Source organism: Petromyzon marinus (genome assembly GCF_048934315.1).
Source record: "Petromyzon marinus isolate PM22_M1 ecotype Great Lakes invasive population chromosome 75 unlocalized genomic scaffold, UKy_Petmar_22M1.pri1.0 chr75_unloc.4, whole genome shotgun sequence".
Lineage (NCBI taxonomy): Eukaryota > Metazoa > Chordata > Hyperoartia > Petromyzontiformes > Petromyzontidae > Petromyzon > Petromyzon marinus.
The window spans coordinates 261,359-273,983 of NW_027422616.1; the positions used below are offsets into that span (position 1 = coordinate 261,359).

The window sequence follows — 12,625 nt, forward strand, 5'->3', positions numbered from 1 at the left end:
CACTCACTCACTCACTCGCTCGCTCACTCACTCACTGACACACACACTCACTCACTCACCCACCCACCCACTCACCCACCCACTCACACACTCACTCACCCACTGACCCACTCACTCACACACACACTCACTCACTCACCCACTCACTCGCTCGCTCACTCACTCACTCACCCACTCACTCACTCACCCACCCACTCACCCACTCACTCACACACTCACTCACTCACCCACTCACTCACTCACCCACCCACCCACTCACCCACTCACTCACACACTCACCCACTGACCCACTCACACACACACTCACTCACTCACCCACTCACTCACTCACTCGCTCACTCAACTCACACACTCACTCACTCACCCACTCACTCACTCACGTGTGTGTGCGTAGGTGTGTGCGTGCGTGTGTTGGTATGTGTGCGTGTAGGTGTGTGTGTGTGTGTGTAGGCGTGTAGGTGTGTGTGTGTAGGCGTGTGTGTGTGTATATATGCGTGTGTGTAGGCGTGTGTGTGTGTACATGTGTGTACACGTGTTTGTGTGCTCTGCAGGGCAGTGGGACAGCATGGAGGAGTACACGTGTGTGTGTACGTGTGTGTGTGTACGCGTGTGTGTGTACATGTGTGTACGTGTGTGTGTGTGTACGTGTGTGTGCACGTGTGTGTGTACGTGTGTGTGTGTGTACGTGTGTGTGTGTGTGTGTACACGTGTGTGTGTGTGTGCTCTGCAGGGCAGTGGGACAGCATGGAGGAGTACACGTGTTGTGTGTACACGTGTGTGTGTGTGTGTACACGTGTGTGTACATGTGTGTGTGTGTGTACATGTGTGTGTACATGTGTGTGTGTGTACACGTGTGTGTGTGTACATGTGTGTGTGTGTACATGTGTGTACTCTGCAGGGCAGTGGGACAGTATGGAGGAGTACACGTGTGTGTGTACATGTGTGTACCCTGCAGGGCAATGGGACAGTATGGAGGAGTACACGTGTGTGTGTGTGTGTACACGTGTGTGTGTGTACATGTGTGTGTGTGTGTGTACATGTGTGTGTGTGTGTGTGTACATGTGTGTGTGTACACGTGTGTGTGTGTACACGTGTGTGTGTACATGTGTGTACTCTGCAGGGCAATGGGACAGTATGGAGGAGTACACGTGTGTGTGTGTGTGTACACGTGTGTGTGTGTACATGTGTGTGTGTGTGTGTACATGTGTGTGTGTGTGTGTGTACATGTGTGTGTGTACACGTGTGTGTGTGTACACGTGTGTGTGTACATGTGTGTACTCTGCAGGGCAATGGGACAGTATGGAGGAGTACACGTGTGTGTGTGTGTACACGTGTGTGTACATGTGTGTGTGTGTACTCTAAACATCGCCACTAGGGAGACAAATGCGGTCGGGCGTGGTGCTGGCCACCCACCCCCTCGTGTACCGTTCCGGCCTTCATAGGTGCTCGCTAACAGCACTTGCCCCTACAGTCTGTTAAGGCTATATGGGGGATCTTTGTGTGTACTCTGCAGGGCAATGGGACAGTATGGAGGAGTACACGTGTGTGTACACGTGTGTGTGTACATGTGTGTACCCTGCAGGGCAGTGGGACAGTATGGAGGAGTACACGTGTGTGTGTGTGTACATGTGTGTGTGTGTACTCTACAGGGCAGTGGGACAGTATGGAGGAGTACACGTGTGTGTGTGTGTGTACACATGTGTGTGTGTGTGTACACGTGTGTGTGTGTGTACATGTGTGTGTGTGTACACGTGTGTACATGTGTGTACTCTACAGGGCAGTGGGACAGTATGGAGGAGTACACGTGTGTGTGTGTGTACATGTGTGTGTGTGTACACGTGTGTGTGTGTACACGTGTGTGTGTGTACATGTGTGTGTGTGTACTCTACAGGGCAATGGGACAGTATGGAGGAGTACACGTGTGTGTGTGTACACGTGTGTGTGTACATGTGTGTACTCTACAGGGCAATGGGACAGTATGGAGGAGTACACGTGTGTGTGTGTACACGTGTGTGTGTGTACATGTGTGTACTCTACAGGGCAGTGGGACAGTATGGAGGAGTACACGTGTGTGTGTGTACATGTGTGTGTGTGTACATGTGTGTACTCTACAGGGCAATGGGACAGTATGGAGGAGTACACGTGTGTGTGTGTGTGTACACGTGTGTGTGTGTGTACTCTACAGGGCAGTGGGACAGTATGGAGGAGTACACGTGTGTGTGTGTACACGTGTGTGTTTACACGTGTGTGTGTACATGTGTGTACCCTACAGGGCAATGGGACAGTATGGAGGAGTACATGTGTGTGTGTGTGTACACGTGTGTGTGTGTGTACTCTACAGGGCAGTGGGACAGTATGGAGGAGTACACGTGTGTGTGTACACGTGTGTGTGTGTGTACTCTACAGGGCAATGGGACAGTATGGAGGAGTACACGTGTGTGTGTGTGTACACGTGTGTGTGTACATGTGTGTACTCTACAGGGCAATGGGACAGTATGGAGGAGTACACGTGTGTGTGTGTGTGTACACGTGTGTGTGTGTGTGTGCTCTACAGGGCAATGGGACAGTATGGAGGAGTACACGTGTGTGTGTGTGTGTACACGTGTGTGTGTGTGTGTACCCTACAGGGCAATGGGACAGTATGGAGGAGTACACGTGTGTGTGTGTGTGTGTACACGTGTGTGTGTGTGTACCCTACAGGGCAATGGGACAGTATGGAGGAGTACACGTGTGTGTGTACACGTGTGTGTGTGTGTGTACACGTGTGTGTGTACACGTGTGTGTGTGTGTGTACACGTGTGTGTGTACATGTGTGTGTGTGTACCCTACAGGGCAATGGGACAGTATGGAGGAGTACACGTGTGTGTGTGTGTGTACATGTGTGTGTGTACATGTGTGTACCCTGCAGGGCAGTGGGACAGTATGGAGGAGTACACGTGTGTGTGTGTACATGTGTGTACACGTGTGTGTGTGTGTACACGTGTGTGTGTACATGTGTGTGTGTGTACCCTACAGGGCAATGGGACAGTATGGAGGAGTACACGTGTGTGTGTACACGTGTGTGTGTACCCTACAGGGCAGTGGGACAGTATGGAGGAGTACACGTGTGTGTGTGTGTACACGTGTGTGTGTGTGTACCCTACAGGGCAGTGGGACAGTATGGAGGAGTACACGTGTGTGTGTGTGTACACGTGTGTGTGTGTGTACTCTACAGGGCAGTGGGACAGTATGGAGGAGTACACGTGTGTGTGTGTGTGTACACGTGTGTGTGTGTGTGTGTACTCTACAGGGCAATGGGACAGTATGGAGGAGTACACGTGTGTGTGTGTGTGTACACGTGTGTGTGTGTGTGTACTCTACAGGGCAATGGGACAGTATGGAGGAGTACACGTGTGTGTACACGTGTGTGTGTGTGTACACGTGTGTGTGTACACGTGTGTGTGTGTGTGTACACGTGTGTGTGTACATGTGTGTGTGTGTACCCTACAGGGCAATGGGACAGTATGGAGGAGTACACGTGTGTGTGTGTGTGTGTACATGTGTGTGTGTACATGTGTGTACCCTGCAGGGCAGTGGGACAGTATGGAGGAGTACACGTGTGTGTGTGTACATGTGTGTACACGTGTGTGTGTGTGTACACGTGTGTGTGTACATGTGTGTGTGTGTACCCTACAGGGCAATGGGACAGTATGGAGGAGTACACGTGTGTGTGTACATGTGTGTGTGTACCCTACAGGGCAATGGGACAGTATGGAGGAGTACACGTGTGTGTGTGTGTGTACACGTGTGTGTGTGTACACGTGTGTGTGTACCCTACAGGGCAGTGGGACAGTATGGAGGAGTACACGTGTGTGTGTACACGTGTGTGTGTACACGTGTGTGTGTACCCTACAGGGCAGTGGGACAGTATGGAGGAGTACACGTGTGTGTGTACACGTGTGTGTGTACTCTACAGGGCAATGGGACAGTATGGAGGAGTACACGTGTGTGTGTGTGTACATGTGTGTACACGTGTGTGTGTGTACCCTACAGGGCAATGGGACAGTATGGAGGAGTACACGTGTGTGTGTGTGTGTGTACACGTGTGTGTGTACCCTACAGGGCAGTGGGACAGTATGGAGGAGTACACGTGTGTGTGTGTGTGTGTACATGTGTGTACACGTGTGTGTGTACCCTACAGGGCAGTGGGACAGTATGGAGGAGTACACGTGTGTGTGTGTGTGTGTACATGTGTGTGTGTACATGTGTGTGTGTACACGTGTGTGTGTGCTCTACAGGGCAATGGGACAGTATGGAGGAGTACACGTGTGTGTGTACACGTGTGTGTGTGTGTACACGTGTGTGTGTGTGTACCCTACAGGGCAGTGGGACAGTATGGAGGAGTACACGTGTGTGTGTACACGTGTGTGTGTGTGTACACGTGTGTGTGTGTGTACCCTACAGGGCAGTGGGACAGTATGGAGGAGTACACGTGTGTGTGTGTGTGTACGTGTGTGTGTGTACTCTACAGGGCAATGGGACAGTATGGAGGAGTACACGTGTGTGTGTGTACACGTGTGTGTGTGTGTACTCTACAGCGCAGTGGGACAGTATGGAGGAGTACACGTGTGTGTGTGTGTGTGTACATGTGTGTGTGTACTCTGCAGGGCAATGGGACAGTATGGAGGAGTACACGTGTGTGTGTGTGTACACGTGTGTGTGTGTGTACTCTACAGGGCAATGGGACAGTATGGAGGAGTACACGTGTGTGTGTACACGTGTGTGTGTACATGTGTGTGTGTACCCTACAGGGCAATGGGACAGTATGGAGGAGTACACGTGTGTGTGTGTGTACATGTGTGTACACGTGTGTGTGTGTACCCTACAGGGCAATGGGACAGTATGGAGGAGTACACGTGTGTGTGTGTGTGTACATGTGTGTGTGTACTCTACAGGGCAGTGGGACAGTATGGAGGAGTACACGTGTGTACACGTGTGTGTACATGTGTGTACCCTACAGGGCAATGGGACAGTATGGAGGAGTACACGTGCATGATACCCAGAGACACGCACGACGGAGCCTTCTACCGCGCTGTGCTCGCCTTGCACCAAGACCACTACTCACTCGCTCAGCAGGTAACTCACTCACTCACTCTTACTCACACTCACTCACACTCACTCACACTCACTCACACTCACTCACACTCACTCACTCACTCACACTCACTCACACTCACTCACTCGCTCAGCAGGTAACTCACTCACTCACTCACTCTTACTCACACTCACTCACTCTTACTCACACTCACTCACTCTCACACACTCACACTCACTCACTCACACTCACACACTCACACTCACTCACTCACTCTCACACTCACACACTCACACTCACTCACTCACACTCGCTCAGCAGGTAACACTCACTCACACACTCACACACACTCACTCACACACTCACACACACTCACTCACACTCACTCACACTCACTCACACACACTCGCTCAGCAGGTAACTCACTCACACTCACACACTCACTCACACACTCACTCACACACTCACTCACACACTCACTCACTCACACTCACTCACTCGCTCAGCAGGTAACTCACTCACTCACTCACACACTCACTCACACTCACTCACACTCACTCACACACACTCACTCACTCGCTCAGCAGGTAACTCACTCTCACTCACTCACACTCACTCACTCACACTCACTCACACACACTTACTCACACTCACTCACTCACACTCACTCACACTCACTCACATTCACTCACACTCACTCACACTCACTCTTACTCACACTCACTCACTCACTCACACTCACTCACTCACACTCACTCACACTCACTCACTCACTCACACTCACTCACTCACACTCACTCACACTCACTCACTCACTCACACTCACTCACTCACTCACACTCACTCACACACTCACCCTCACTCTTACTCACACTCACACACTCACTCACACTCACTCTCACTCACTCACTCACACTCACTCACTCACACTCACTCACTCACACTCACTCACACACACTCACTCACACTCACTCACTCACACTCACTCACTCACACTCACTCACACACACTCACTCACACTCACTCACTCACTCACACTCACTCACACACACTCACTCACACTCACTCACTCACTCACACTCACTCACACTCACTCATACTCACTCACTCACTCACACTCACTCACACTCACTCACTCACACTCACTCACACTCACTCACACTCACTCACACTCACACACACTCACTCACACTCACTCACACTCACTCACTCACCCACTCACCCACTCTCTCACTCTCTCACTCACTCTCACTCACTCACACACTCACTCACACTCTCACACTCACTCACTCACACTCACTCACTCACACTCACTCACACACTCATACTCACTCACACTCACTCACTCTCACTCACTCACTCATACTCACTCACTCACACTCACTCACTCACACTCACTCACTCACACTCACTCACACACTCATACTCACTCTCACTCACTCATACTCGCTCATACTCACTCGCTCAACAGGTAACTCACTCACACTCACTCACACTCACTCTCACTCACACTCACTCACTCACACTCACTCGCTCACTCACACTCACTCACACTCACTCACTCTCACTCACTCACACTCACTCACTCACACTCACTCACTCACACTCACACACTCACACTCACTCACTCACTCACACACTCACACACTCTCACACACTCACTCACACTCACACACACTCTCACACACTCACTCTCACTCAGTCACTCACACTCACTCACTCACACACTCACTCACTCACTCACACTCACTCACCCACTCACTCACACTCACTCACACTCACTCACTCACACTCACTCACTCACACTCACTCACACACTCATTCACACTCACTCTCACACTCACTCACTCACACTCACTCACTCACTCACACTCACTCACACACTCACACTCACTCACTCACTCACACTCACTCACTCACACACTCACTCACACTCACTCACTCACTCACACTCACTCACACTCACTCACTCACACTCACTCACTCACACTCACTCACTGACACACTCACTCACTCACTCACACACACACTCACTCACACACTCACTCACACACTCACTCACACACTCACTCACACACTCATTCACACACTCACTCACACACTCACTCACACACTCACTCACACACTCATTCACACTCACTCTCACACTCACACACACTCACACTCACTCACTCGCTCAGCAGGTAACTCACTCACACTCACTCACATGCACGCACACTCACTCACACTCACTCACTCACACTCGCTCACTCACACTCACTCACACTCACTCACATTCACTCACTCGCTCAGCAGGTAACTCACTCGCTCACACTCACTCACACTCACTCACTCACACTCGCTCACTCTCACTCGCTCACACTCGTTCACTCACACTCACTAACACTCACACTCACTCACTCACACTCACTCCCTCTCACTCGCTCAGCATGTAACTCACTCACTCACACTCACTCACACTCACTCACACTCACTCTCACTCACTCACACTCGCTCACTCTCACTCGCTCAGCAGGTAACTCACTCACTCACACTCACTCACATACGCTCATTCACACTCACACTTACTCACTCACACTCATTCACACTCACACATGCACACACAGATACACTCACGTATTCACACCCACCCACACCCACCAACACGCTCACTCACCCACCCACTCAACCACCCACCCACACACCCACTCACCCACTCATCCACCCACTCAACCACCCACTCAACCACCCACTCATCCACCCACTCACCCACCCACTCACTCACCCACCAACTCAACCACCCACCCACCTACTTACCCACCTACAACCCACTCAACCACCCACTCACTCAACCCCTCACCCACACACTCACTCACCCACACACCCACTCACCCACCCACTTACTCACTCACCCACTCGTTTACTCATTCACTCACCCACTCAACCACCTACACACTCACCCACACACCCACTCAACCACCCACCCACTCAACCACCCACCCACTCACCCACTCAACCACCCACCCACACACTCACCGACCCACTCACACACCCACCCACTCAACCACCCATTCACACACTCACTCACCCACCCACTCAACCACCCACCCACTCAACCACCCAACCACCCACTCAACCACCCACACACACTCACTCACCCACCCACTCACTCTCTCACACACCCACCCACTCGCTTACTCACCCACCCACTCAACCACCCAACCACCCACCCACTCAACCACCCACTCACTCTCTCACACACCCACCCACTCGCTTACTCATTCACCCACCCACTCAACCACCCACACACTCACTCACCCACCCACTCACTCAACCACCCGTCCACTCACTCAACCACCTAACCACCCACTCAACCACCCACACACTCACCCACTCACCCACCCACTCACTCTGTCACACACCCACCCACTCGCTTACTCATTCACCCACCCACTCAACCACCCACACACTCACCCACACACCCACTCAACCATCCACCCACTCAACCACCCACCCACACACTCACTCACCCACCCACTCAACCACCCACCCACTCAACCACCCACCCACACACTCACTCACCCACCCACTCAACCACCCACCCACTCAACCACCCACCCACACACTCACTCACCCACCCACTCAACCACCCACCCACTCAACCACCCACACACTCACTCACCCACCCACTCAACCACCCACCCACCCACTCACCCACCCACTCACCCACCCACCCACCCACTCACCCACCCACCCACCCACTCACTCTCTCACACACCCACCCACCCACCCACTCACTCGCCCACTCACCACTCCACCGGTGCTGCTACCCACCGCCAGCAAGCACTTGCCCCGCACACGCTGTTTAGAGGCTACGTGGGTGACCTTTGTCTGTGTCTCGTTGGGGTGGTGGAGGGAGCGGTGGCTGTTGTGGTTAGCGCCACGCTGCTGTGATTGTGAGAGTGGATGAGTGAGTGTGTGAGTGTGTGGGTGAGTGAGGTGAGTGAGTGAGTGTGTGAGTGGGTGTGTGGGTGGGTGGGTGGGTGAGTGAGAGTGAGTGAGTGAGGTGAGTGAGTGTGTGAGTGTGTGGGTGGGTGAGTGGGTGAGTGGGTGAGTGTGTGGGTGGGTGAGTGAGTGGGTGGGTGAGTGGGTGAGTGAGTGGGTGAGTGAGTGAGTGGGTGGGTGTGTGAGGTGAGTGAGTGTGTGGGTGAGTGAGTGGGTGAGTGTGTGGGTGAGTGAGTGGGTGAGTGTGAGTGAGTGAGTGGGTCAGTGAGTGAGGGAGTGGGTGGGTGAGTGTGTGAGGTGAGTGAGTGGGTGAGTGAGTGAGTGGGTGTGTGAGTGAGTTGAGTGAGTGTGTGGGTGAGTGTGTGGGTGAGTGAGTGGGTGAGTGAGTGAGTGGGTGAGTGAGTGAGTGGGTGAGTGAGTGAGGTGAGTGAGTGGGTGAGTGAGTGAGTGGGTGTGTGAGTGAGGTGAGTGAGTGTGTGGGTGAGTGTGTGGGTGAGTGAGTGGGTGAGTGAGTGAGTGGGTGGGTGGGTGAGTGAGTGTGAGTGAGTGAGTGTGTGACGTGAGTGAGTGGGTGAGTGAGTGAGTGTGTGAGGTGAGTGAGTGGGTGAGTGAGTGGGTGGGTGGGTGAGTGTGTGAGTGAGTGAGTGGGTGAGTGAGTTGAATGGGTGGGTGAGTGAGTGGGTGGGTGAGTGAGTGAGTGGGTGAGTGAGTGTGTGAGTGGGTGAGTGAGGGAGTGGGTGGGTGAGTGGGTGAGTGAGTGAGTGAGCGTGTGAGTGAGTGGGTGGATGAGTGTGTGAGGGAGTGGGTGGGTGAGTGGGTGAGTGAGTGAGTGTGAATGAGTGTGAGTGAGTGTGAGTGAGTCTGTGAGAGATTGTACCAGTGGGTGAGTGAGTGAGTAAGTGTGTGAGTGAGAGTGTGAGTGATTGTACGAGTGAGTGTGTGAGTGAGTGAGTGTGAGTGAGTCTGTGAGTGATTGTACGAGTGGGTGAGTGAGTGAGTGGGTGAATGAGTGAGTGTGTGAGTGTGAGTGAGTGTGAGTCTGTGAGTGATTGTACGAGTGGGTGTGTGAGTGTGTGAGGTGAGTGAGTGGGTGAGTGTGTGAGGTGAGTGTGTGAGTGTGTGAGTGAGTGAGTGGGTGAGTGAGTGAGTGGGTGAGTGAGAATGTGAGTGAGAGAGAGTGTGAGTGAGTGAGTGTGTGAGTGATTGTGTGAGTGAGTGGGTGAGTGAGTGAGTGGGTGCGTGGGTGGGTGAGTGAGTGAGTTGAGTGGATGAGTGAGTGAGTGTGTGAGTGAGTCTGCGAGTGATTGTACAAGTGGGTGTGTGAGTGTGTGAGGTGAGTGTGTGTGTGAGTGAGATTGTGAGTGAGAGTGTGAGTGAGTGTGTGAGTAAGAGTGTGAGTGATTGTATGAGTGAGTGAGTCGGTGAGTGTGTGAGTGAGTCTGTGAGTGATTGTACGAGTGGGTGTGTGAGTGTGTGAGGTGAGTGTGTGAGTGTGTGAGTGAGAATGTGAGTGAGAGTGTGAGTGATTGTGTGAGCTAGTGAGTGAGTGTGTGAGTGAGTGTGTGTGAGTCGTGAGCGGTAGTGTAGCGGGTAGCGCTACGCTGCGCTATAAACCCTGATGAGTAGCTGGTGCGGTGTGTAAACATCGCCACTGGGGAGACAAAGGCGGTCGGGTGTGGTTCTGGCCACCCACCCCCTCGTGTACCGTTCCGGCCTTCATAGGTGCTCGCTAACAGCACTTGCCCCTACAGTCTGTTAAGGCTATACGGGGGATCTTTGTCTTATCTTTGTGTGTGTGAGTGTATTTGTGTATGAGTGTGTGTGTATGTGTGTGTATGAGTGTGTGTATGTGTGTGTATGAGTGCTCGCTAACAGCACTTGCCCCTATAGTCTGTTAAGGCTATACGGGGATCTTTGTCTTTGTACGAGTGTGTGTGTGTATGTGTGTGTCTGTGTATGAGTGTATGTGTGTGTATGTGTGTGTATGAGTGTGTGTATGTGTGTATGAGTGTGTGTGTATGAGTGTGTATGTGTGTATGAGTGTGTGTGTATGTGTGTGTGTATGAGTGTGTGTATGTGTGTGTCTGTGTATGAATGTATGAGTGTATGTGTGTGTATGTGTGTATAAGTGTATGTGTGTGTATGAGTGAGTGTGTGTATGTGTGTGAGTGTGTGTATGTGTGTGTGAGTGTGTGTGCGTATGTGTGTATAAGTGTATGTGTGTGTATAAGTGTGTGTGTGTGAGTGAGTGTGTGAGTGCATGTGTGTGTGTATGAGTATGTGTGTATAAGTGTGTGTATGAGTGAGTGTGTGTATGTGTGTGTATGAGTGTGTGAGTGAGTGTGTATCAGTGAGTGTCTGTGTGTGTGTATGAGTGTGTGTGTGTGTGTATGTGTGTGTATATGTGAGTGTGTGTATGTATATGTGTATGAGTGTGTGTGTGAGTGTGTATGTGTGTGTATGAGTGAGTGTGTGTGTGTATATGAGTGAGTGTGTGTATGTGTGTGTGAGTGTGTGAGTGAGTGTGTATGTGTGTGTATGAGTGTATGTGTGTGTGTGAGTGTGTATAAGTGTATGTGTGTGTATGTGTGTGAGTGTGTGAGTGTGTGTATGTGTGTGAGTGTGTGTATGTGTGTGTATGTGTGAGTGAGTGAGTGTGAGTGAGTGTGTGTATGTGTGTATAAGTGTGTGTGTGTATGAGTGAGTGTGTGTGTGTATGTGTGTGTATGTGTGTATAAGTGTGTGTGTATGAGTGAGTGTGTGTGTATGTGTGTATAAGTGTATGTATGTGTGTATGAGTGAGTGTGTGTGTGTATGTATGTGTGTATAAGTGTTTGTGTGTGTATGAGTGAGTGTGTGTGTATAAGTGTGTGTGTATAAGTGTGTGTGTGTGTGAGTGTGTATAAGTGTATGTATGTATGAGTGAGTGCGTGTGTGTGTGAGTGTGTGTATGTATGTGTGTATAAGTGTATGTGTGTGTGTATGAGTGTGTGTGTGTATAAGTGAGTGTGTGTGTGTGTATGTGTGTGTATGAGTGAGTGTATGTATGAGTGTATGTATGAGTGTGTGTATGTGTGTGTATGTGTGTATGAGTGAGTGTGTGTGTAAGTGTACCACCGTGCTCTCCTGCACCGTCAGAGCTACTCTCCACGACTACCTACACTTGCCCCTCACGATCTGCTAAGGCTACCCTGGGGATCTTTGTCTGTGTCTGCGTGCAGTGCATCGACAAGGCCCGTGACATCCTGGACACGGAGCTCACAGCGATGGCCGGAGAGAGCTACAGTCGAGCCTATGGGGTGAGCCATCGATCCATCATCCAGCATCGTCATCATCATCATCGTCGTCGTCGCCAGCAGCATCAGCAGCAGGAGTAGGAGAATGATCAGCATCATCATCAGCAGCATCAGCAGCAGGAGTAGGAGAATGATCAGCATCATCATCAGCAGCATCATCAGCAGGAGTAGAAGAATGATCAGCATCATCAGCAGCATCAGCAGCAGTAGTTGAAGAGTCATCATAGGCAACATCAGCAGCAACATCATTGGTGGTGATGATGGTGGTGGT

The 12,625-nt window shown here is 51.5% G+C and overlaps 1 protein-coding gene across 1 annotated transcript in view; it reads left to right on the forward strand.

Moving 5' to 3' along the window:
* Positions 1-12,625, forward strand: part of LOC116937995 (serine/threonine-protein kinase mTOR) — a 221,813-nt gene that overhangs the window by 116,003 nt on the left and 93,185 nt on the right. Inside the window, 2 exon segments of the mRNA XM_076058486.1 lie at positions 5,000-5,115; positions 12,280-12,357. Of these exon segments, the coding sequence (XP_075914601.1) occupies positions 5,000-5,115; positions 12,280-12,357 (194 nt within the window).